The sequence below is a fragment of the Mesoplodon densirostris genome, chromosome 10 (genome assembly GCF_025265405.1).
Source record: "Mesoplodon densirostris isolate mMesDen1 chromosome 10, mMesDen1 primary haplotype, whole genome shotgun sequence".
NCBI classification, from domain to species: Eukaryota; Metazoa; Chordata; class Mammalia; order Artiodactyla; family Ziphiidae; genus Mesoplodon; species Mesoplodon densirostris.
This window is the reverse complement of record NC_082670.1, coordinates 64,056,191-64,082,522: the sequence shown is the minus strand read 5'-3', so window position 1 is coordinate 64,082,522 and position 26,332 is coordinate 64,056,191. Positions and strand designations below refer to the sequence as shown.

General features: G+C 35.5%; 1 protein-coding gene across 7 annotated transcripts in view; it reads left to right on the top strand.

The window, feature by feature from the left end:
* NKTR (natural killer cell triggering receptor) overlaps positions 1-26,332 on the top strand; it is a 50,380-nt gene that overhangs the window by 11,693 nt on the left and 12,355 nt on the right. For 2 of the 7 annotated variants that reach the window (XM_060110086.1, XM_060110085.1), the window contains exons 3-12: positions 3,323-3,397; positions 3,968-4,075; positions 4,584-4,628; positions 6,395-6,482; positions 15,429-15,458; positions 15,976-16,121; positions 17,346-17,568; positions 18,004-18,159; positions 24,802-24,889; positions 25,383-25,528. In XM_060110086.1, coding sequence (XP_059966069.1) covers positions 3,323-3,397; positions 3,968-4,075; positions 4,584-4,628; positions 6,395-6,482; positions 15,429-15,458; positions 15,976-16,121; positions 17,346-17,568; positions 18,004-18,159; positions 24,802-24,889; positions 25,383-25,528 — 1,105 coding nt within the window. Of the gene's footprint in view, positions 1-3,322; positions 3,398-3,967; positions 4,076-4,581; positions 4,629-4,933; positions 6,061-6,394; positions 6,483-12,486; positions 12,501-15,428; positions 15,459-15,975; positions 16,122-17,345; positions 17,573-18,003; positions 18,160-24,801; positions 24,890-25,382; positions 25,529-26,332 lie in introns of those variants that run through there. The other 5 variants (XM_060110083.1, XM_060110084.1, XM_060110088.1 and 2 more) reach the window with 5 other exon arrangements.

Sequence of the window (26,332 nt, the reverse complement as noted above, 5' to 3'; positions counted from 1 at the left end):
AGAAGAAAGTTCACTTCTTAGCGCCGTCTTTTTCCTTTTCTTTCTTTGCCTCAAAACGCCAAGTGAAATATACAAAGATTTTTTCCTTTTCTACCTTTAACATAAGATGGCTGTTCCTTTTCTAATTCTCACCTCCTACCCCTGTTTGAGTCCCTGTGCTTTTCTGTTATTTTTCTACCTTTGCTGGTATTCATCTGTCAGTGTTGTTGCAAAGGAAATTCTGACGTTGGTGGATGAACTAGCTGTCCAGTATGATATTTTACAGTTCTGATATGTACATCATTTACTTTAGAGCCTTTAACAGTGTTTTTAACCTTGCACCATGGTATTGAGCCCAAAACAATTTGGTTTTGTTCAGTGTTTTTCTTTTGCTCTTAAAAACACAATGCCATGGAAAAGACAAAACCTCTGCTCTAACCCCTGCCCCATGAGAATGAGAGGTCAATAGAAATTTCTTTTCTTCATCAGGTTAGAGGGTGAGATATTAGAGGTGAGCATTTTCTTAAAAATCATTGTAGTTAGATATCCCTCTCTGAATATTAGACCTGGAAATATAATCACATTTAACTGTTTTCATATGTACTGTACCACTAGAGTGTTCATAACTACTAATCATCTGTAAAGGAGAAACTAAAAATGAACTTGAAACTTTCATCAGTTTTCACTTGGAGGCATTAAAGATTTTTTTTAAAAAACCCTTGAGGGACTTCCCTGGTGGCGCAGTGGATAAGACTCTGTGCTCCCAATGCGGGGGGCCCGGGATCAATCCCTGGTCAGGGAACTAGATCCCACATGCAACTAAGAGTTCACATGCCACAACTAAGCAGCCCACATGCTGCAACTAAGGAGCCTGCCTGCTGCAACTAAGACCCGGTGCAACCAAATAATAAATAAATTAATTTTTTCAAAAACCCTTGATATTGAAGTTACTATTACTACAGTCCTAAAAGAAAAGGCGAAGTTTCAGTTGTTTTGATTATATCTTTTATTCTGAAAATTAACTATCTTAAAGGGATTCCAAAGATCTAAGTATGTTCTAGTTTGCAAAGCTAGATGATTTTGAACTTGACACCCACCTATCCAGCCATTTCTTAGGGATTTATGAAGAGTGATGGAAATACTTTTATCACACTGGTAAAATATGTCCATGTAAATACAAAGAGTAGTATTTAATATTCTGATATTACATGTAGTTTTTAAAATTCTGAAATGATTTTAGATACATTGCTGTCCTCCTTTTTGCTTTCTTTTCTTACCTTTTTCTTTATCCCTTTAGATATCAAGATCAGCTAGAAGGTTTTGAAATTGCTTTAAAATTTGGTTCCAGCACTCCATTTGGCACTGTTGACTTGGGAAAGTCTCCGTATATGATTCCATCACCCACTTTTTATCCTTTAAGGTTGTCTCTTATGCAGTAGCTTTGTTTTGTCCTCAGAGGAACTGACATGGCCAGGAATAAATTAAAATCATAGTGATACACAGTAAATCATTCTGTGTCTGTACTGAAAATGACTTATGCTTGGTCCACAGTTAATTTTGATTTATTCCACAAGTCTCCTTGAGTGTATACAGATGTTCATAATGGAAAAGATTTTATAGAATAAAGGGAAAGGGAACTCAAGAAAATGACTATAAATCAAAATTCCATTTCTTATTTTATTGAGACACTTTCAGGAGGTATGCAAATTCAAAACCATTTTTAGAATAATTAATTTGCCTCTTGCACTCTCATTCACAAGTCGAGTTTTCCAGAGATTACACAAGATGTGATGATGTCACCACTCTGACAGCTGATGGAATGTGTGCTTGTGTATTTTTGTTTTTTGAAAGTTTCTGAGTTTTAATTTATAATAATAAAGTAAATAGCAATAAATATAACCACATTTTAAAAGCTTAATCATTTTTAAGAGTTTAAAGGAGGGACTTCCCTGGTGGTGCAGTGGTTAAGAATCCTTCTGCCAATGCAGGGAACACAGGTTCGATCCCTGGTCCAGGAAATTCCCACATGCCGCGGAGCAACTAAGCCCATGTGCCACAACTACTGAGCCCACGTGCTACAACTACTGAAACCCACGTGCCTAAAGCCTGTGCTCCACAACAAGTGAAGCCACTACAGTGAGAAGCCTGTGTGCCACAACAAAGCATAGCCCCCGCTCTCCACAGCTAGAGAAAGCCCATGCGCAGAAACGAAGACCCAGTGAAGCCAAAAAAATAAAAATAAGAAAAATAAAATTAAATAAACTAAAAAAATTAAAAGTATTAAAAAAGAAAGAAAGAAAGAAAAAATAGTATAAAGGAGTATTGAGACCAAAAGGTTTGTGAAACACTTCTCTATTGGCATAGTTAAATCGAATTTTCAGACTTGCTCCTTCTCATTTCCTGTTTATTGTAGGGTTGTTTGTTTGTTGGTTAGTTTTTAGGAACCATACCTATTCTCTTTATACTCTCTCAGGACTAGAATGTGAGTTTTAGTTGTGAGTGGCAGTTCAGGAAGTTGTCTGTAAACAGTTTTTTCATAAAGGTAAAAAGCTGATGTAGAGCACAGAACTTGTTCTAACAGTACTGCCTGGAATGACTATCTTATGATATGATGTTCTCATCACTGGAGGGGTTCAAGCATAAATCAGACAACTATTATCAAGAGTTTTTTTTTTCCTTGGCTGCGTCGGGTCTTAGTTGTGGCACTCGGGATCTTCGTTGAGGCACGTGGGATCTTTCGTTGCGGCGCACAGTGTCTTCACTGCAGCTCTCGGGCTTCTCTCTAGTTATGGTGTGCGGGTTTTTTCTCTCTGGTTGTGGCTTGCGGGCTCCAGAGTTCATGGGCTCTGTAGTTTGCGGCACGCGGGCTCTCTGGTTGAGGCGCGCGAGCTCAGTAGTTATAGCACGCGGGCTTAGTTGCCCCACGGCATGTGGGATCTTAGTTCCCAGGGATTGAACCCGCGTCCCCTGCATTGGAAGGCAGATTCTTTACCGCTGGACCACCAGGAAGTCCTTCGAGAGTATTTTTAAAGAAGATTAATAGTTCAGGTAGGAGATGTACTATAAGGAATCTAATAATATAAGGTCCCTTTAAAAGACACTTAAAATCCTACAGTTTTAGGGCTGAAATCAGTTTGGTTGCATGTGAATCCTAATGCTAATAGAGTGGGGTTCTTGTTAGTTGGTATTGCCTAGTTAAATTCTTTCCTGTTGAATCTCTTAAAAAATTAAAATGAATTACAAAAATGGACCCTTTGATTTGTTAATTCTATTTATTTCTCCCATATAAAGTATGATATATTTAATCAACTTGCTTACCTTTTTTTCATGTGTTTTATTTCAGTTGGTCGCATTATGTTTCAGCTTTTTTCAGATATATGTCCAAAAACTTGCAAAAACTTCCTTTGCCTATGCTCAGGTAAATGAATTATTAAATTATTTCCAATGAGAAGTCCTGGCTTACAGTTTCTTCCTTAACAGAGTAGATATTTTCCTTAAAAAGTAATGATCTGTGAAATGGATATAGCAAAGAAAAAATATTATTTTTACTGATATGATGTTAGGGAAGCATTTCTTAAAGGGAAGAGAGGAGAAAGAAATAGTCTCAGAAATGAAAAAGGAAGTACCACCATATGTAATGAAATCTTTATCCATTATAGTTTATAAAATAATAGTATATTCAAAACTGACTTATTTTGGTAGAATTTTACAGATTTTAGTACTTTGAACAAATTTAGCATTCCAGATTTCACAAGAAATTTAGGATTAAAAGATAGAGAAGCAGAACATAATGAGATTGTTCTTTGTTACATGTAATTGGATTTATTTCTTAAAAAAGTAGAAAAAATAGGGAGGAAAAACATTTATGATGTTACTTATCTCTTACAGTGCCCAACACAAGGGAGGGATTTGACAAAGGATTAATTGGATGGTGCTTTCCATGGAAGGATATGTTTGTAGCTAAACTTCATTTCTTTTTTTTTTCCAGGGGAGAAAGGCCTTGGGAAAACAACTGGGAAGAAGTTATGTTATAAAGGCTCTACATTCCATCGTGTGGTTAAAAACTTTATGATTCAGGGTGGGGACTTCAGTGAAGGTAGAGCTAAAAGTTATGCTCTTAATAACTATAAGTTTCTAAAGCATCTCATTATTACTTTTAATTGTAAATATAGTATCACAGTATGATGTAAATATTAGGTGGTCAGTGAATAGTTGTTGGATGAATGAATGTTGTAGGCCAAGAATGTATAAAAAGCAAAATACTAAGACTTCTTTTTGTTTGTTTTTATGCAGTTTTAATACATTTACTTGGTGAATACCCTACAGTGAATGCCAAAGTACTGTTCAATTGTTTTTATTCTTTTAGAATTTTGTTGGTGTGATTGCTGTTTGAAATAAGTGGGTTATGGAGAGAATTTTTTAAATAGTTTTTATTATAATGGGATTGGATTTATAGTTTAAAACTGAGGTTAACTGAGGAGTCTTAGAATTTTTATCATCTGCAGTAATTACTCCTTCAGCAAATTGAAACCATAAAAAGTAATTTATGTGTATTAGTATATTTTTAGTTTTCATTATTGTTTAATGTAGCTCATTATTTTCAGGTAATGGAAAAGGTGGAGAATCAATTTATGGTGGATATTTTAAAGGTAAGGCTTAATATTTTATGGTCTTTTGTTTCAGTTCTGATATTAAAGCAAGTTTGATCATGTACTTTTAATGAGAAGAGGTTTACTTATAGTTCACTTTTTGCATGAAACTAATGCTGCATGAAAATACTTTATTTGCATGAACTTGGGGATAAATTACATTGTAATATATAACTTAATTGACAAGATTAATTAAGGCTAACTTTATGGTTAAACATGACTTTCAGCATGGAGGTTAGGCAACTATATACATGAAAACTCCTATCTTCCTGCCTAAAACTGTCAACATATTCTTTTGTTTATAGAGAATGTGGTCTTTTGCAAAATGAAAAGGTAAGAGAACGAAGCTCAGTAACACAAACTCCAACTCTGTTCCCTTGCACCCTTCCTAATAAATTTATGGACAGTCTGGGTCAGGTTGTGGCTGGATTTCTTATATTGCTTGAAGACTTGGAAAATTCTGTATACTGTTTCATACATGCATCTGTATCTTCTTTTCTTTTCCCAATGGGTTATTATTTCCACGTCAGGGAAAAGAATCTAGTTAATGTTTATTTTCTCTAAACCAAGCAATTTCTTTGAATAAAATTTGATATTTCTTCCTTTCTCAAAGGTTTGTATGTTTTCTTTTGTATACTAGAGCTATATGATTGTGTTTTTTTCCTACAGTAGTATTTGCATAAATCTAACTATTGCACTTGCCCCAAAAAGCCTTAGAAAAGTCAGTTGCGGAAATTTATAATGGGATCCAATAGTACCAGGTTTTAATGCCATGATAGCTTCAGTGTTATAATAGTCTTTTATATTTCTTTTGGGGAAAAATGGATTACTACTTTTTCAGAAGCCTGTTCCCAAGGTAATCTTTTTTTTTAAAGTTTTCTATGTTTCTGTTTGTTTTAAAGAAAGATTTGTTTGTATGAGTGTTAAAAGGAAATTGAAATTAGTTTTCAGGATATTTCTGCTGGAATTAAATCCATCTCTAAGTGATCTTTATGACAGAGTTTTTCCTTTGAGCTAGTAGGAAACAGCTCTTCAGCTGGTTCTATTAGCATGTAACAATTTGAAACTAATGCTTAGGCCACTGTAATGTGGTTGTTCCCTGTGGCAGATATTTGTATATCTAAAAATTGTATTTTGCCATTTAAATTTTTGTACTTACAGGACTTGCTTCCTTAGATAATTTTTGATCCTATTGATTAGAAAGAATCTACGTAACTTAATTTAATTTAGGCATGTCCCTACAACTTAACTTACTGTAATATTTTGGTTTTTGGTTTCATAGTCTAGCATCAATTGAATTGAGTAATAAATTTACCATATAGAAATTAAGCACATAAGAGGATTATTAAACTCCCATGTATAGTGCATTATGCAGGTTAATTGGAAATTTGGAGGAAATGAGCTTTACTGTAAAGATTTTTCTAAAATTTTCTTGCTAGTTTTCCCTGAAAGTTAATAGTTTAAACATCATTTAGCCAAAGTATGTTACTACTAAAAGTGACTGTTCTAAGGCTGTTTGTATAAAAGTATTAAATATATGTTCTTTTTTCTCAAGGCTAAGTAGTAAATAAGTAGCAGTTTTTGTTTTTGTTTTATGCTTTTGTTATTTGATTAGTTAAAAGAATTTTTTTCGAAGTATTCAGTCAAGTATCTGTACTGACCAGAAGAGGAATTTCATCCTTTGCTTTCTATTTATTACTTTGAACATTGCACTTTAAAAGTGACTTATAATTGTAGACTGACAAATTTGTGTTTTCTTCAAACAGATGAAAACTTTATTCTCAAACATGACAGAGCGTTCCTTTTGTCAATGGCAAATCGAGGGAAACATACCAATGGTTCCCAGTTTTTCATGTGAGTAGGCATAATTCAGAGATGAGCTTTTTCTAAACAGAGAAGCGCTGTTCATGAGAAAGATGGTATCGTTAAACCAAGTTTAATGCTAGATTCTGTCAACTTGGGTTTTATTATGTTATAGTAATTGGTAAGCTCTAACAGCCACCTCAGCGGTAAGCATATATCCTGGATTTGAAGAATGGTACTTAAAAGGCGTAACTTGAAGATGTAAATTATTTTCAAAATATGTTGTCATCTTAAGAAAAGAAATTGGCTTTGACTTTTAACAAATTTGGGGCTCAGATTACCAAATCTGGATTGGAACATAAACCCTTGATGAACATTTAAAACTTGTCCATGACTAGGACTGGATGTGCCCTTGGCATGGAAAGCAGTTGGTTTGAGTAAACCATAGTATGGTTGCTTTTTCTCTAACTGTTGTTCTTTGAACCAGTTTGAGAGAGGTGCCATTGTTTTCTGACATGGTATAGAGATAAATGATTTGGTGTTCAGCCAGCATTGTTAACAATCTTAAACTTTGTGAGATCTCTATGTGTAATTGAATTAACCCAATGTTGCTATCATTTCCACCAAAGTTTATGATATTATCACTTAGAAAACTTCAGAATGCTGAATTTGATATTTAAAAAACAAACACCTTTACGTGTACATGTATACACAACCAAAGCCTTACTTATTTCTCATCTGAAAGACTTTTGGCATACTTTTAGTTATATTCTTATCTAAAGCTACTTCAAAACCTATTTTTATTATAATCCCATGATATAAGATATGAAAGATAATTGGCTAGCATGGAGTTTAATGCTTTTGATTGGAAGTAAATCTCTGCAGTTATGCTATGTATATTGGAGAAATATTTTTCCATGGTTTACCAGAAAAAAAATTTTGTCATCTTTCTGAATGGATGAGTATGAATGGCGCTTCCCTGTCTTTAAAGGAGTAAATTATTCATATAAAATAAATCTCACACTTTAAGTTTGTGTGAAAAATAGATTCCAACATGATCTGATAAAGTTCAGATAAGGGGCATTCTGTTCCTAAGAATGTCCTAAAAATGGAAAGCTGATAGAAGATGATAATGCTTGGAGTTGTGCAGGAAAAAAGGAAGGCCTAAAACAGTTATTCCTGTATCTTGTTTTGATCCCATAGAGTATTAGTTATTACACTACTTTACTAGAGTATTTTTCAATTTTTAACCTCCTTGAGGGCCAAAAAAAAAGTAGGGGGAAATATTTTGAAAAACTTGATGTAGAAGCTGTTTACTCTTTGATTGAGGTTTCCCATTTCCATTTTTAAGCTTATCTGAACTGTGAACATGATAAACTAATGATTCATTGGTCAAAAAGCTACCATCTGAGGGCTCTAAAGTTTCTTTTAGATTTCCTTTTTTATATCAGTACATTTAAATTTGTATTTATCAGGTAGCAGCAGCTTCTTCCCATTGTTATATACGAATTAGCTTATTTAGAAAATGTTAGAGTTAAAACCCGTGCACCTACATACATTAGTTAAAATCCAGTATATGAAATTCTCTCTTCAAAAAATTTAGAGTATCTTGTTTTTATGTTGTTTAGTACTTGCTTAAGTCTTTTCTAGAAATGTTTAGTATCAAATAAAATTAAAGCCATGTCTGTTTTCTACGTAGCTTAATTTTATATTAGACTATTTTTTGACAAGGAATACCAAATTAAAATTTTAACATCTGTAAATTAGTATTAAATTTTTTAACCTTGTTTTCATAATTAACTGATTGTAGATGGCACTAAAATCACTGTGAACTTGTGATTGAAAGAAAATTTTCTACTTTTAGTTTGACATTTACCTCTGGAAATGAGTTTTCAGTTAAAAGCAATCTTGGAAGTAAACGTTTTTGCACTCACAAAAAAATCCTTCTCTCTCTCTTTTTTTTTTTTAAGAAGTTTTTACGCATGTGCTTTTTTTTATGTGAGCTAAAAGTACCAATTCCTCAGGGGTTGCAGGATAAAATAAAACTAATGTTCACTTTGCTAAACAAAATGTTTCTTTGCTTTTATAGAAGGGATAGGTAAAATGGAGATGGTGGCCCATGAAAGAAATATCTTTGAAAGTCTATGTCTTACAAGCCCAAATCCTTTTGGAATTGGAAGTAGTAAAAAAGTGTAATGTACTATCTTCAGATTGTATAGATGACCACAGATAATCGCTCTAAAAGTTGAGGTCCCGAGGGTTGATGGTCACTGAGCTGTCTGATGGCTTCCCAGGGGTGGCTCCTGCGTTTCATCCTCCTCTCACAGCTCTTCCTGTGGCACCTTGAGCAGCAGTTCTGCAGTCTGAAAAAGAAAGGGTAGTGTGAGAATGGATCATAAAATGCCAAGAACTGCCTTTATAGTTCCAGTTTTATAGGCTTAATAAGGACTTTTAACATATCCTTGCAAAATTGTATTTGTAGTTTATGCTATAAATCTGTTACCTTATAATTCTAAGGAGTAAATTTGATGCAGTTAGTGTGGGTACTTGAACAAAACGTTTCTCAAGAATTCTTGAGCAATAACTATTGTGCTCAAGAATAACTATTGTGCTTTGTGCAATAACTATTGTCTTCATTACTTAAGACATTTAAAACCTCCCCTTCCTAAGACATATACATCATCTTATTAAACATATTTTTGTATATATTGCTTTCTTTGGGTGGAAAAATTATGTGTGTGATAAAAACCAGATTATCTTCTATAAAGCTATTGGTAATTTTTGCAGTAACTACTTATATCTACTACTATATTAGTCATAGTGATTTTGCTTTTAGGGGCCTAAATAGAAGAAAACTAAATGTTTTTGGAATAGTACTTCTCAAGAAACGTGAAAGAAGTGAAACATGGCACTATTCCCATGAATCACTGAGGAAGTAATGGTTTGTTCATGCTGAGCTATTTTTGAAGGAATTCAAAGAACTGGGACCAGAGTAGTAACCAGGTTAACTGAGTCCTTTTTATTATTATTTATTTTTTAGGCCAAAGACTAGGAAGAAGCCACAGTAAAAGCTATAGGATTACAAAGTTTTAGTCTAGAAAAGAATTTAGAGATCCTTTGTTCTATAGATAATGGTGAGTAAGGAAGAAAAGACATGCAGCCCAGGTTATAGGAGTTTTACTCATAATTCTAAAGAAATTGATAGCTAGAAAGAGAATGCTGCACACTGTAAGCTACATAGGTTTATTGACCGGTCTGCTCTGAATTTATTTATTTATTTATTTAATTTTACTTTATTTTATTTTATTTTATTTACCTCGCTGCGTGGCTTGTAGGGTCTTAGCTCCCTGACCAGGGATTGAACCCGCGTCCTTGGCAGTGAGAGCACAGAGTCCTAACCACTGGACCATTGGGGGATTCCCCTGAATTTATTTTAATTTTAGTAAGTTTTAGACACCTCAAGCATTGCTGGAGAATAATATGACACATAGGAAAGCATTTTTCTTTTCCTTTGGCTGTCAGTCATGACAGTCTATTAATTCTGACTCTGATTTTCATTGTCTTTATTTTCATTCATCAGAAGGATAAATAAGATATTGCATAAAGTAGTCATTAAAAAGATTAGTTAGGTGATTTATAGCTTTGTATTAAATAACTATTCTCCTGGGTTAGAGCACTAACCTAGCTATCAGGAAGCCTTGTATGTAGTCTTACTTAACTATATACCTTGAGTTAGTTTTGTTTTTCCTTTTCTGTTTGTAAAGTATCTACCCCACTTTCAAATATAAAGTAAACATTTTGGTGTGAAAATGCAGACATAAAAGGAAGAAAGTGTTTTGTAGGTTGATCCTGAGTTTCTGAATATGTGGAATGACTTATATGCAAATATTGTCTCTCCTAAAGGAAATAGTTGTAATTGCTTAATTTTCATCAGTCTGAAAGGTGCTGCAAAGAAACCCTGGCTCATCTTGCCTAAATCGGCTGCAGTCTCTTCATCAGCTGCTGTTAGAACATGTTGGAGTGGCGATTGCTCTCATCTCCCTTGGTTTAGTCTATGCAGGCCTCATATCACAACCAGGGAATGAAAAGACCCACAGAGCCTTGGAGAACAGGCTTTGTCGTTGGCCACTGTCAGTGGTCATGATAATTATAAAAATACAAGAAAATAAGATAATGTCGAAAAGTCAAACTTTGAACTTTAAACAAAAAGTGTGTGTTGAATTTTAACAGTCATAAATAGGACTGTGGGAGGAAAACATAAGTTCTGGGATATATTCTATGTCATTTAAGAATGGCTACTTACCTGAATGGGAGAGAAGTGCTGATCGTTTCAGAGTAGCAGAGCAAGGGAAGTTGAGGGGTGGTTTGGTTTTAAGGGCTTTATAAAGCTATATTGATATTTTTGGGTAGCAAAAGTAGATTTGGGGTAGAAATCTTTTTCCCTCCACATATTCATGAATTTGTGTGAGAAGAAATGCTAGTAAGTGTTAATAACCTGAGAAGTTCTGGCTTTTTTCCTTCCTTTTTGGGGGGTAATACCTTCATATGTTAATTTCAAGATTTTTTCATGAACAGATTTCACGACACTTACCCCATAATCCATTGTCTCTGGATATCAAGTGTCATCCCTAACATCCAATCTTAATATTACTTAGTGTTTGTGTGACATTCGTGTTAGCAACCTGGAAGGTATCTCATGGTGTTTGGTGTGTATTGTGTTAATGTTAGTGCTGAATGTTTTAAAGCTGTTTTATTTTGGTGACTTATGGAACAGTAGGTAGAGCAGTGTAATGTGGCTTGGTTAGTTTCCATTGCCCTTACATGAGCTTTGTCACTCTGTACAATTTGGTGCCTCTTACAGGTGTGATAGTTTCAGGAGTTGAAGGGAAAAATTGCATGTTAAAGCCTGCTTAAGACAGAAATAGGTTGTCTTTGTTTCCTTCTCTCATACTACTTTACAACTAGAGTCACTTTTTTTTTTTTTCACAACATTCTTTGGAAACACCACATTATTTGAAACATTTTTTTGACAGTAATTCATGTATCAATGCGTTTATAAGAAATTAAAGCTATTTTTAAATATTTCAAGATTTAATATATCCAAAACCCCTATAAAGAATTTTGTCCACTGTATGTAATACAGGTTTTGGTCTGAATAGTAACAGATATGTTTAAAGTTTAATCGAATTAAAGTTGGTCAGACAGTGTATATTCACTGAACAAAAATTTTTCATAATGGAGGAAATCAGATTAGACAGGACAAGAAAGTACTGTGGCCAAGATTTGACAGCATACTTTTTCTTATACTTATATCTCTCTTGCCTTTTTATCCTTTGAGAAGCTCCTTAAAATTCTAGGTATGCTTTTTTATTATTTTATTATTATTATTATTTTCAGTTCCTTAACAACTATAAGTGTATGTAATGGCAGTGAACAGAAACTACAGTCTAAACATTTGGTCATTAACTCCTGATGGTAATCTGTTTTGATGTGTGACCAAAAAAGCTTTCAAATGTAGAAACATGAAAGGTACTTTAATTGTTTGAAGTGAATTAGTAAAAAAAGTTCCCTGAAATTTTGTTTTAAGTCTCTTAACTCAGTTCTTTCCATTGAAATTTTTGATGTGTACTGCTAGTAACTGCTCCTGGGCATTCAGATTTTTTATTTATGTATGTATTCAGGATACATTATTCTCTTTTTGAGAAGGATGTTAGTTGATGACTTAGCCAGTTTCTGTGATTTGTAAAGCGATATATAATGTTTTGTTTCTAGCTATTATTCACACTCTGCTGTTTCAATATTAGGGACCTGAGCAGATTCCCACTTCAACCACAATGCTTTTCTTAAACATAATTCATCTCTACATACATATCCTATGTGAAAGAAAATTTAGAGCCCTCCTTTTTAAAAAGCTTTCTTGCTTTGCATAAAACTTGAAAGTATTTAATTTCAAAGTTATATTGATATTAAAACATAGATTCAGTCTTGTCTTAAAAGTGTATTACAATTTATTTCTTGCCATTTTTGTGTAAAATTTACAGAAAGAGTGTTACACCGTGCGCTCCAAAGGTAATGTCTCATTACTCTAAGGCTCTCTCTTTTTCTTTCTTTGCCTTTATCTCTTTAATCCTATTGTTATGTGCATTGAACCATTTTAAGAAAAAAAACTTTCTGCTTGATCTGTGGCAGCAGTACATGTAAAACAAGTGTGTTTTTGTTCATGGTTAAGCCTGGGAAGTATAATTTTAATTTCAGTGGCTTGTTACCACCAAGTTCCCACACATCTTGGGGGCGGTGGGTTATATTGTATATAATGGTTTAGATCTCATTTCAGTACAGAACTGTTAATTTCTGTGTAAGGCCTAAAGCTGCTTTAATAATGGTAAAAAAATATATATAGATTGTTTTTTGGAGTAACAGTGACACTTTTCAGTTTCTAAGATTTACAAGGTTTAAATGAACCCTTGTGCATATATTTCTAAAGCAGATTCATAGGTGAGGGAAACTAGAAAATCAGTGTTTGAGTGACAGGAGAAAATGGAAATGTGAAAATATTGAAAGCTTTTCTAATTTGAAATGTTCTTGTGGTTGTTTCTCCTTTAGGTATGTCTTCATAAGCATGTTTAAACTTACATATTTATGATCGTCTCTGGCCTTAAGGTCTTAACTTACTAAGAATATGTTACCACTGCCTGGTATAGTTTTGAAACATCAATACAATTAAGAGTTGGTGGGATGAGATCTCTTTGCCCATTTTAGTAGAATTGAATGGCTTGGACCGAGCATATCATTTCCCCCTGCCCATCAGCCCAGTGCCAGCAAGCTTGCTTCACATTGGAATTTCTGCTCTTAGAGTGTGGACTGAGAACCCCAGGGGGCTTTTGTTAAGATACTTTCAGTATTCTTATTATGTAGTCTAACCCAATTAAAGCATAAATTTGTACTTCTGCATCCTGAATTGCAGATGCGAGTAATGGACTTAATTATTCCCACCAGTCGGCCAGTTGAAATTTGTCCTTGAAAGAATTGCTCTTGTCTTCATTTGTTTTCTTCACTACTGCACTAAAGGACCAAGTTTGTCTTCAGTTTTCATTTGAATTAAAAATAAAACTTGAGTCTGTCCATAAAGGTTCTATCCTCAAATTGAGTTTCAAGTATTATGTTGCTGCATCACTGCAGTTAGCTCAGATGTTTTAATCTCACTATTTGCTCCAAAGGTTTGCTCTAAGGTGGTTTTCATAGCACTCCTGTTAGCCAGGATGCAAATTGAATTGGGTTGTTTGTGTTTTAAGATGACCTGTAGACCTTTCCCCATTACCAGAATATCTGAGAATTGTGAGAGAAAGGACCAAGGAAGAGGAATATATCTAATCAATAAATCATTGTTTTCACTACTGCATGTTTGAGACTGATCCCTTATGTTGAAGAACATTTTTACCTTTAAAGTTTTTACCTCTTTCCATCTTTCATACAGTGGAATCACTGTCTAGCGTATGTACTAATTTCTTACTATCTTTACTGTGCTTGGTAAAGTTTTTTAATTATGGGAAGCACAATTCTATCTTAAAGTTCTTGTCCAAGGTAATTTCGGGATGCTAGTTTCATGATTTAAGCATCAGTGACTCACCAGTTCACGAGATTTTCTTTTTCTTCTTTCTTTCTTCTGCCTGTTTTTATTCATTTTTATTGTTACATTGGCTTAAACTACCACTTCTCAATCTTCTAAGGAAAATTTGAGACTAGTGGTTTTAAAACTCAAGATTCCCTTTAAAATTCTGACACTTCTTGAGTTGATATTTTATTTTTTTAAAACTAAATTCTGTAGTGCTTTTACAGAACTGAATATTCTTAATGTAAGTATAAGTGTTACATTTCCTGGTAGAATAATGATTTTTAGCATTGTTGTGAAGGTTAAAATTGTGTTTTACTGACATATGTTTCTTAGAATTGCCTTAAAATGAGTATAAAAATTGGTAAGGGAGCTTCTAGTACAATTGACTGCCTTAACATGGCCTGATAATCCAGTGACCTTTCTCTCAAATACTATTTCTCTTTCTTATAAACTAAGATGTTTGTGATAGATACTTCTGAGTCTAGTTATCTGCTTTTGAATTTTTTCCCACTGTAATTCATGTAGTCTGAAGATCTGTGAAAGTGTTATGGGAAAACTAGCTTGGGTTCAAAACATCTTAACCAAATATACCCGATAAGAATTCCCAAGAGTGACTGCCAGTTTGTGACTATAGAAGCAGCCGGTTGGGTGTTTTCTGGGCCATGGAAATTAAAAGTGTCTATAATGCCATGATTACTTAGTTTGCTGTCAGAGTGTTGGCAGATTGAAGGTTTGCTCCCTATTGCATTTTCAGAGTTGCTGTGAGTGGCAGAGGGTCACCTTAGGTGAAGGAAGAGGGGCAGGAAGTTCTGAAAACAGGACTCCTGAGGCCTACCTCCATCTGCCTGCCTAAAAGATGCAGACTGACTCAGTATGAAAAATAATGAATAGAAAAATTCATTTAAGTATGAATAGAAAAATTCATTTAAGTATGTGGGGCAAGTGTTAAGTGTTGATCACACTTCTTTCCATAAGCAAATGGCTAGGTGTTTTTTATTCTTGTTTAATTATCTTGATAAATTTTGAGTTTGTTTTTGTTGTTGTTGTTGTTTTGGATTTGAGAATAACTTTAATTTTAATGTATATTTATGCTGTATATTTCAAACCTATATCACATATATGTATACATATATAGTCTTCATGTTGGAGAGAGACATAAGTTTGTAATTCATTATAATCTTGAGGGTTTTTTTTTAAATCAGTAAAATGACTACTGTTGCTGTTTTAAGCTTATTAAGTTCAGGTGTGTATCATGTTTAACTTTTTCCCCTATCTTTTTATCTTTACCTCTTTGTCCTCTACATGCTGTGATTTAAACCCTTCTACTCTGTTCACCTGAACACCTGGTTTTTGCCATCTTCTTTATGTTGATGTTTGTTACACAGTACCACAAAACCTGCTCCACACCTGGATGGGTAAGAGTTATGTTCTTTTTATCTTTGAGAGATGTTTGGGTGGCCAATCCAAGACAGATTAGACCGTGGGTGAACCCTCAAGGGGGCGCTCTTGATCTCTGGGTTAATCTCTCATAGCCGAGCTCTTCCTAAGGATCACAGGGCAGTAGTCTTGAGACCTCTCATGTCACTGAAGGGGCCTTTGCGTGGGCTTATGGGGGAACTTCTCAGTCATGCGCTCTTGAGTGACCCTGTAAGGATGGTTTCTGAGTATCAAGTGCAATCTGATTGTTATCAGACTCTTTACTATAAAATAGTTAAGAACCATTGTTTTTAAGGCAGAAAACTAAGGCCCAGTTTGAGATTTTTTTTTTTCCTTTTATGAAGCAGAAATTCTAATTCCCTTCTAGTTGCTTCATACATCAAATACATCTTATTTTCAGGTCTGTGGATATGTCATTGATAACAGTTGTCTTGATTACTGCTCATGGCTTAATTATCGTCAAAACAATTTTTTCTTGAATTTGTGTTGCAACAGGGTGCATGTTGTCTTTGGACTAGTTATTTCCGGTTTTGAAGTAATCGAACAAATTGAAAATCTGAAAACTGATGCTGCAAGTAGACCTTATGCAGATGTGCGAGTTATTGACTGTGGGGTGCTTGCCACGAAGTCAACAAAAGACGGTAAGAGTGTTTTGGGGGTAGAGGGAGCTAGGATGCAGGTAACACATGTTGAAGACTGTAACTTAAAGATACCTCCTAGATTTCAATAGTGGAAGGAATTGCTATGAGTAGTATAGCAATTGCCCTGATGCCTCTATATCATACCCTGTATCCAACCCGTCAGGGAATCTTTTCAAATCTGACCTTTTCTTTTTACTTCCCCTGCTGTCAGTGTGGTCCAAACCCAGGTATCTTTTACAAGATAGCAATAGCCTCATTACTGTTCACTTTGCCTCTGTCCTTGCTCCTCTATAATCTTTTCTCAGCAATGATAGTTTCCTGACTGGTCTCCTTGCTTACACTCTTGACCCTCTACAGTCCTCAGCAGCAACCAGAGCCATCTTCTCCAAGGGCTTCTTCTCCATCAGCCAAAGCTAAAGTCTTTACAATGGTCTGTAAGGGATTCTGGCTTTCTGCTGTTTCTCTAATCTCTCTTTCCCCTCATTCATTGTCTTGCCAGCCACGTTGACCTTTATTCAGACATGCCAAGCATTCAGGGACTTTGTGCTGGCTGTTCCTTCTCTCTGGAATACTCTTCGTTCAGATACCTGCATGACCCCCTCCCTCACTTCCTTCAGGTCTCTGCTCAAATGTTATCTTAAATTACCTCGACTTTCCCTGTTCCCTTTACCCTGCCTTTACTTCCCCCTTCTTTTAGCTTTTATCATTTGTCATATTATGTAGTTGCTTATTTTCTTCTCTGACCCAACTAGAATATAGACTTCATGAGGGCTTTGTTACCTTACAATCTCACCAGCAAATTGTATTATCAACTTGGAAAAAAAAAGTTTATTTAAATTTTGTTTTTACGTAAAATAGATAGCTAGTGGGAAGCAGCCGCATGGCACAGGGAGATCAGCTCCGTGCTTTGTGACCACGTAGAGGGGTGGGATAGGGAGAGTGGGAGGGAGGGAGATGCAAGAGGGAAGAGATATGGGGACATATGTATATGTATAACTGATTCACTTTGTTATAAAGCAGAAACTGACACACCATTCATTGTAAAGCAATTATACTCTAATAAAGATGTTAAAAAAAATTAAAATTAAAAAAAGAATAAATAAATTTTGTTTTTAGTTTTCTTTATACAAAACATGTTTTACAATACTTGGTAATCATGTTTTTTACTCTGAAACATAGGCACTGAAATCCAGTACTAATATTTTTGTTAATATTTCTTAAAAGTTTTTGAGAAAAAAAGGAAGAAACCAACTCATTCAGAAGTCTCGGATTCCTCTTCCAATTCCTCTTCCTCTTCAGAATCATCCTCAGAAAGTGAAATTGAACATGAGAGAAGCAGAAGAAGGAAACATAAGAGGAGACCAAAAGTTAAACATTCTAAAAAGAGACGAAAGGAAGCAAGCAGTTCAGAAGAGCCAAGGAATAAACATATAATAAGCCCAAAAGGGTAAGTGCGAAACACCAAGGTAGTCTTACCTAAAAAACAAACACCCTGGAATGGGGAAAGTATGTGTGATTCTGTAAACTTAGCTTTGTTACCTATTGTTGAAAAGTATAGCATTTTGTGGACTTCAAATTGAAATCTAGCAACTCATGGGTAGCACAGATGTTTCATATCAAAGATTTACGCGTTTGCAGGTGAAAATAATCCCTGAAAGAAAAAAGGATCATTTGGCAATTCTTATCAGAATTTTAGTGCTGTGGCTTTTTCACTGCATTGATGTTTTATATGTTCTCTTTATGACAGTTGTGTAAACCTTTTTAGTGAGCTTTGTAAGGTATCAGTAGTTTTGCTGTTAATTATATTATTATATTATTTAATATTATTATAAAATGCAGACATTACACATCTTAATTGGTGATTCGGTTTGTTCTCTCTAAGTCACTCTGAGAGGAGTGATACCAATGAAAAAAGGTGTATCGATTCAAATGCTAAAAGGGAAAAGCCTGTGGTGCGCCCAGAAGAGATTCCTCCAGTGCCCGAGAACCGATTTTTACTAAGAAGAGATATGCCTCTTGTCACAGTGGAGCCTGAACCGTAAGGATGATTAACCTACATGTTTTCGTTTCTCTGACTGTTGATTCTGTCAGCTCATTGCAGGTCCACACTCATTTATTGAGCATGACCCATAGTCAGAGCACTTTGAAATATACTGGGGGAGATATTGGATTCATAAATGACATGTACCCTACCTTTCAAAATTCATATTCTGCTAGTAGAGAGAGGGGGTTTGGCAAGTTGATCGGGGAGAAGTTCTTAGTGGAGATCTGGAAAGATTTCATTACCAATCTCATTTACTTGGCCTTTCATTAGAGGTGAGATTTTGGTTGTCAAAACAGGGTTAGTTGAATTCTTTGGATCCAATCGAGTGATAAAACATACTCCAGTTTGGGCCTCCCTGGTGGCGCAGTGGTTAAGAGTCCGCCTGCCGATGCAGGGGATACGGGTTCGTGCCCCGGTCTGGGAGGATCCCATATGCCGCGGAGCGGCTGGGCCTGTGAGCCATGGCCGCTGGGCCTGCGCATCCGGAGCCTGTGCTCCGCAACGGGAGAGGCCACAACAGTGAGAGGCCCGCATACCGCAAAAAGAAAAAAAAAACATACTCCAGTTTATAGTGCAAAATTATTGCGTGATGACTGGGGATAAAATTTAGTCCCATATGTTACTGTTGTTAACTTGCTCAGTGATAAATCCTCTATACTGGAAAAGCTAAGATGTAGCTTTAGATTTGGTCTCAAAAAATAGTAATTAATGTATTTTGTATGTTAGACTCAAGTTTAGAATTGTAAAGGGAAATGTATGAATAGAAATACCATAAAGTGGTTGGTGTAATTGACACATTTCCTATGAAGAGTTAATATTGAAGCCTGAGAAGTTATGCACATGTCCCTGTTCACAATCAAGTCTCTACATGTGGTTATTGTTTAGTTCATTAGATATTTTAAAATTCTGTATTTTTCTCATTTTAAAAAGCTATTATGAAATGGGCTGTATCTTTGAACTAATAGCTTAACATACTGATGTTTTCATTTTTTAAAATTGAATGTTCTCTTTTTTTTTTTTTTTAAATGTTCTCTTTATGACAGTTGTGTAAACCTTTTTAGTGAGCTTTGTGAGGTATCAGTAGTTTTGCTGTTAATTATATTATTATATTATATATAATATAATATATTGTGAACAAATTTTAGTGGAATCCTTCTTTCTGAAAATATAAGACACCATTCATTGATCAAATCCATTTGGTTTTCAGAAAGTAGGAAACTTGTAAGGTCAGTTTTAGTGTCATCTAGCGGGGGTTGGCAAACTATAGTCATCCATGGGCTAAATTCGGCCTATTGCCTGGCTTTGTACAGCCCATGAGCTAAATGTGGTTTTTATGTTTTTAAATGTTTGTGGAAAAAAATCAAAAGAAGAATAATATTTTGTGACGTGAAAATTACATGAAATTCAAATTTCAGTGTCCATAAATAAAGTTTTACTGGAACACAGCCACATCCGTTTGTTCACTGTTTTTCTTGGGCTGTTTTTGTGTTACAGCAGCAGAATCAAGGAGTTGCAGAGAGTTTGTATGTGGTGCTCTCATCGCTTTATATGCTATTCAGTGCACTACACATCACAGTGATGCAGTTGTAACTCTCCAGTATTTCAGGTGCTACACATAAAATCCATCTGTGTGGAAAGATATTTTCAGAGATGGAGTATGTAAAAATCTCATTACAGATCAGCATTACCAGAAGAACAGTATTAACATTATCTTCTTTGATAGGGGATACTGAACCCTAGTTAAATGAAGTGAAATGTTATTCTCCCTAAAAAAGAATTCCACTGTCCTTAGTAGATCTGTGTCACAAAAAATGATACTTTCAAATTTCATGGATAAAACATTTGTGAAGACTTGTTTTCTTTTTTTTTTTTTTTTTTTTGCGGTACGCGGGCCTCTCACTGTTGTGGCCTCTCCCGTTGGGGAGAACAGACTCCGGATGCGCAGGCTCAGCGGCCATGGCTCACGGGCCCAGCCACTCTGCGGCATGTGGGACCTTCCCAGACCGGGGCACGAACCCGCGTCCCCTGCATTGGCAGGCGGACTCTCAACCACTGCGCCACCAGGGAAGCCCTTGTTTTCTTTTTGTTACATAGTCATCTTAATTTTCTTCTTGGCCTAAAAATCCTAAAATATTTACTTTTGGACTCTTTTCTTAAGAAAAAGTTTGCCGACCCCTGTTATCTGGTATTTTTAAAGTAGTTTATACCGCTGTCTTGTATTTATGGTTGAATATTGCTAGTAAGTTTATTTGGTCATCACTCTTCTTTGGTTACATAACATCTTTGGAGGTTATATTCTGCAGAATTATTTAAAATCATAATTGGCAGGTAGTTGTGTCATACAAAGATAGCAAGTTGATCTATTTCATTAGAATGTTTGAGATTTGATCAGTTGTTTGGGAGCTAGAATTGAGTGCTAATAATGCAAGGCATGCAAGGATAAGAAACGGGCTGTCAACCTTAGTGAGCTTGCCACCTTACTGAATTTACCAGCAGTTAAGCTCATTATCACTTATAATTCACTTAGCGAGAGCTGGGTTCCACACTTGCTCTAATTCATTTGTTCTCATATTCAGCTGCACTTCAGAGTAATTTGACAAGCTTTTAAAAATACCAGTTTCTGGGCCATACAGCAAATTAAGTCAGAATGTTGTGGGGAGAAGGTAGAGGGTGGCAGCATTGGATCAGCATCTAAAAGGTTCCTGGGTGAACATTAATTTGTGCCGAACACTTAAGAGGCAAGTCATTTGGTTCAGTGCTTTGTTCTTCACGAGGAAAACGAGGTTAACAGTTGCCTGCCAAGAGTCCCTATTACATCTCTCATTGTGAGAATCAAATGATGTCATGAATATGAAATGACTGAAAAGACTATTATATACTTTTTAGTCAAGGTTTTCTTATAGTAATATTGTATGTTTATCTGGAGCCAGATTCCTGATTGGGAAAACCCTATAAAATGGTTATAAGAGTCAAGTTTCATTTCTTTCCGTGACCTTGGGCAACATTTTTAACCTCTTAATCTTAAAATTCTTTGTCTTTAAAATGGAGATGATAATAGTATCTACCTCATAGTGTTGTTATGAGAATTAAATGAACTAATGCCTCTAAAACACTTATTAACAACCAGCAATGAACAATCTGAAAAGGAAATTAAGAAAGTAATTCCATAAAATAACATCTAAAAGGATAAAATACTTAGGAATAAATTAAATCAAGGAGGTGAAAGACTTGTACAATGAAAACTATAGGTATATATCTAAAATACTGCTGAAAGAAATTAAAACCTAAATAAGTGGAAAGACATTCTATGTTCATGGATTGGAAGGCTTAATATTAAGATGTCAGTACTACTCAAAGTGAGCTATGGGTTCAGTCAAATTCCAGTAGACTTTGCAGAAATGGAAAAGTCAATGTCCAAGTTCGTATAGAATTGCAAGGTGTCACAAATAGCCGAAACAATCTTGAGGGAGAAAGACAAAGTTGGAGGACTCATATGTCCTGATTTCAAAATTTACTACAAAGCTGCAGTCATCAAAATAGTGTGGTATCTAATAAGAACCTTCTGTGTAAAAAAATAAAATAAAATTCAAAAAAAAATAGTGTGGTACTGGCATAAGGATAGACATAGAGACCAATGGAATAGAATTAAGAGTCCAGAAATAAACCCATACATCTATGGCCATTAGATTTTTTTTTCCCCCAGTGTCATTTATTATATTGACCTCTGGTTAGTACCTCAGTGGCGTGTGGATTAGGTGAGCAGTGTGAGTCTCTGAGAGGATGGGCATAGTGGACACACTGAGAACATCCAGTATCTGGTCCCCCATGATTGAGGTTCAGACCCTGAAATATGGGACCTACTCATGGTCTGAGAGCCTCTGTAGCAGAAGAGAAAACTGGTCGATCATGAAAACATTGGAGTATAGACCTATGTTATTTATCCTTCATATTATTGTTTTATTTTTAAAAATTGGCTCCCAGGTGTCCAGAATTGGATTCATTATATTCCTTAGGTTCATGGCACCTCTCATGACAGTGTCACCATTGGCTCATATACTGGCTCAAACATTGTTGACTCATACAAAAATTCAGATTTTTGTCTTCTCTTGAGAAATTGAAGAATCCTCCAAAACATTGGTTCTGTTTCACTGCAAGGCAAAAATTAGTGGCTACTCAGAGTGCTGTCCCTATTCATACCAATCTCTGCTGTCTCCTGACCAAGAGAAGTTGAAGTGTATCACTGGGCTTGAACTGTTATTCTTCAAGTGGAAGAATAATCAAGTGGAAAGTGAACTATTCTGTTGTGTCTACTTCACTGATTTACATTACCTGCCTGTCAGCATTTGAGTTTGAGAACCCTGCTCTGGGGGGAAGCCCTTACTATATGCAAAGCACTGAACTAACAGTTTTTCATACATTATCTCTTTAATTCGTATAAATAAATTGAAGTGTTATCTCTGTTTTACAAGTATGAAAGCTGAAGCTCAAAGAGCTAAAAAACTGGCCCGAGATGATAAAAATTCTAATTTTTGATTCTGAGATTCAAACTTTGCATGGCCATTATATTTTAGATAAGGGTGCAAAGTCCATTCCATGGAGAAAGAATAGTCTCTTCAATAAATGGCGCTGAGACACCTGGATTTCCACGTGCAAAAGAATGAGGTTGGACCCTACCTCACATCATATGCAAACATTAATTCAAAATGGGTCAATGACCTAAGTATAAGAACTAAAACCGTAAAACTCTTAGAAGAAAACATAGGGGTAAACCTTCATGACCTTAGGTTCAGCAGTGGATTCTTCTATTTGACACCAAAAGCATGAGCAATATCAACAAAAAGACAACTCAGTTTAAAAATGGGCAAAGCACTTGAATAGACATTTCTCCAAAGAAGATGTACAAATGGGGAACAAACATGTGAAAAGGTATTTAATATCATTAGTCATTAGGAAAATGCAAATCAGACCCACAGTGAGATACTGTGTCTCACCTACTAGGACGGCTGTAATTTAAAACAAAACCCCAAAAAACTAGTGTCCGTGAGGATGTGGAGAAAATTGGAATCCTCATATATTGCTAGGAGGAGTCTAAAATGCAGCTGCTGTGGAAAACAGTTTGGTGGTTCCTCAAAAACTTGAACATGGATTTACCATGTAACTCAGCATATCCAAAAGAATTGAAAATAGATTCAAACAGATACTTGTACTCCAGGGTTCATTGCAGCATTATTCACAGTAGCAAAAACGTGGAGACAACTCAGTGTCCACCAACAGATGAATGGATAAACAAAATGTGGTGTATATATATATATACAATGGAATGTTATTCAGCCATAAATTAGAGGTTACCAGAAGCTAAGGGAGTGAGGGAAATGGAGAGGTATTGCTTAATAGGTAGAGTTTCAGGATGAGGTGATGAAGAAGTTTTGGAAAGATAGTAGTGATGGTTGCACAACATTTTGAGTATAATTAATGCCACTGAATTGTACATTTAAAAATGGTTAAAATGGCCAATTTTATGTTATATATTTTTACCCAATTAAAAAAAGTATGTTTAAAATGCTTATTGATATAACGCCTGACACATAGTAAGTCCTCAATAAAAGCTAGCCATTATGTTAATAATAACAGATACAAAACAAACTCAAGTATGAAAAGACTTCTCAGGCATGGAGGACTGTAGCTGCCATAAAAACTATACTCTTAGAATTACCCATAAGATAAAGTAGCAGATTCAGAGCATTGAAGGAGGGGCAGCTTATAGTAAAGTGGGGTAGACAAACAAACTATTAAAAATATAAAATAAGGGACTTCCCTGGTGGTCCAGTGGGTAGGACTCTGTGCTCCCAGTGCAGGGGGCCCGGGTTCAATCCCTGGTCAGGGAGCTAGATCCCACGTGCATGCCGCAAGTAAAGAGCCCGCATGCTGCAACTGAAAGATCCCCCATGCCGCAAGTAAAGATCCACGTGCCACAACTGAGACCCAGCACAGCCGAGATAAATAAAATAAATAAATAAATATTTTAAAACATATATATATATATATATATATATAATAAAATTTAAAACTGTTAAAAACACTTGAGCATTAGAGTCAACAATACTTCAGGATTCCCTAAGGACATTACTGTTTTGACAAGAGACATCTAAAAAAGGATTTTTTTGAAAGTAGTTCTGTACTTTAAAAGATTGATACTAGTATCGTGTATTTCTACTCAGTTGGGTTACTTTTTTTTTTTTTTTTTTTGCGGTACGCGGGCCTCTCATAGCTGTGGCCTCTCCCATTGCGGAGCACAGGCTCCAGACGTGCAGGCCCAGTGGCAATGGCTCATGGGCCCAGCTGCTCCGTGGCATGTGGGATCCTCCTGGACCGGGGCACGAACCCTCATCCCCCGCATTGGCAGGTGGACTCTCAACCACTGCGCCACCAGGGAAGCCCCGGGTCACTTTTTTTTTAAGTTTCTGTATTTAAAGGATTTGCTTAGAAAATTAGGTTATGTGGAGTGCCTCATTCTACAAAAGTGTTGAATCTAAATGAAGTGTTTTTGTATGATAGGAACATAAATTCTGCATTTAAAAAAAACCCAGAAAACTGCCTAGCATTTGCTTTTTTAAAATTTTCAATCTTCTTTTCCAGGAAGATTCCTGATATTACACCCGTTGTAAATGATCAGAAACCATCTGTATCAAAGTCTGGACGGAAGATTAAAGGAAGGGGCACAATTGTATGTGTGTTAAAACTGGACTTTTTTCAAATTACTTATCTTAAATGGTAAAATGTTTTTATCTCTAGGCAAAATCCTAGCTTTAATCTTAGGTATAGTCCAAAATCTGTCCAAGGAGCTAGTTGTATTCTATATAGTTATGGGAAGGCACTGCTGTTAGATTAGTGTTTACTGCTGTGTTTGAATGGGTTTGAATATGAAATGAATGTGAAATAATCTGTATGCTGAGAAATGTTAGTATATTGAATAATCTAGGCTAAAGAATATAACCATTAGGACTTCAAAGAGGAAATTTTTATGTGTGATTACAGGTGAGTCTCCAGCTTTCTCATTTTTTTTAATTTGACATAACTTCATACCATCTTCTTGGTACTTCAGTCGTTATTGCCTTTGAATGGCATCAGAGATTGGGTCTTATACCTACCTCTGTCCTATAGCAGGTTACAGTTAAGAGATATTTTGAAGGTAGTTATTCCTAACTTTTTTTTTAAAGCGCTATCACACACCTCCAAGATCAAGATCCTGTTCCGAATCAGATGATGATGATAGCAGTGAAACTCCTCCTCACTGGAAAGAAGAAATGCAGAGATTAAGAGCATATAGACCACCTAGTGGAGAAAAATGGAGTAAAGGAGATAAGTAAGTATAAGTACAATCCTGTGTCCTCTATATTTTAAGTCTTAAGGGGATAGAGACATATTTCTGGACTTTTCACTAAATATTTACCTTTAAAATTAGACTGTGACCAAAGAGAATACATTTGGGAATGCTTGGTGAAATGGGAGGAGGGCTGCTTGACTTTGGGTGCTTTTAAATCAAAATTCTCTTTTCCCTCACAAGAGTATAACCTGAATTTCCTGAATTTCTTAAAGATTTCTTGTTCAATTTTAGAAATAATCAGGACTTTAAAAAAATTATATAGCAGATTCTTTCCTAGCCTGTTCTCATAGTCACTAATGAATAAATGGATAGATAGGGAAATCTGTACCCAGTGTGTGTGTTAACTTCTGACCCCAGGGACTTTTGTTTCTTCAGAAGTGTATCCATCTCCTGTCTTCAGTGACACTCCACAGTGCAGTATTTTAGAAATAGGGCTGGCCCCAGAATAGCTAGTGCAAAATATACCAATGGGACCCTGTGTAATTGTTCATGGTAGAATTCTGTTTTTCTCTGTGGGCATCCAGCAGAATGGTTCAAAGTTAGAAGAGGGAGGAAAAGGTGTGCGTCTGCTGTGTGGAAGTGGTATAGACACAGTGGCACTGAGAACTCTCAGTTTTGAGCCCTGACATTACCACTGAGATATTGTGAAGTCTGCATCTATTTTCATGTACTTTCCCCCTAATTTCTATACTAAGTAGTTTAACTAAAACCATAGGGGAACGTTGTTGATTACCTCTATGAGGCTGAGATAAAAACAGTAGTCATGTTTTTAAGGAATTCCCT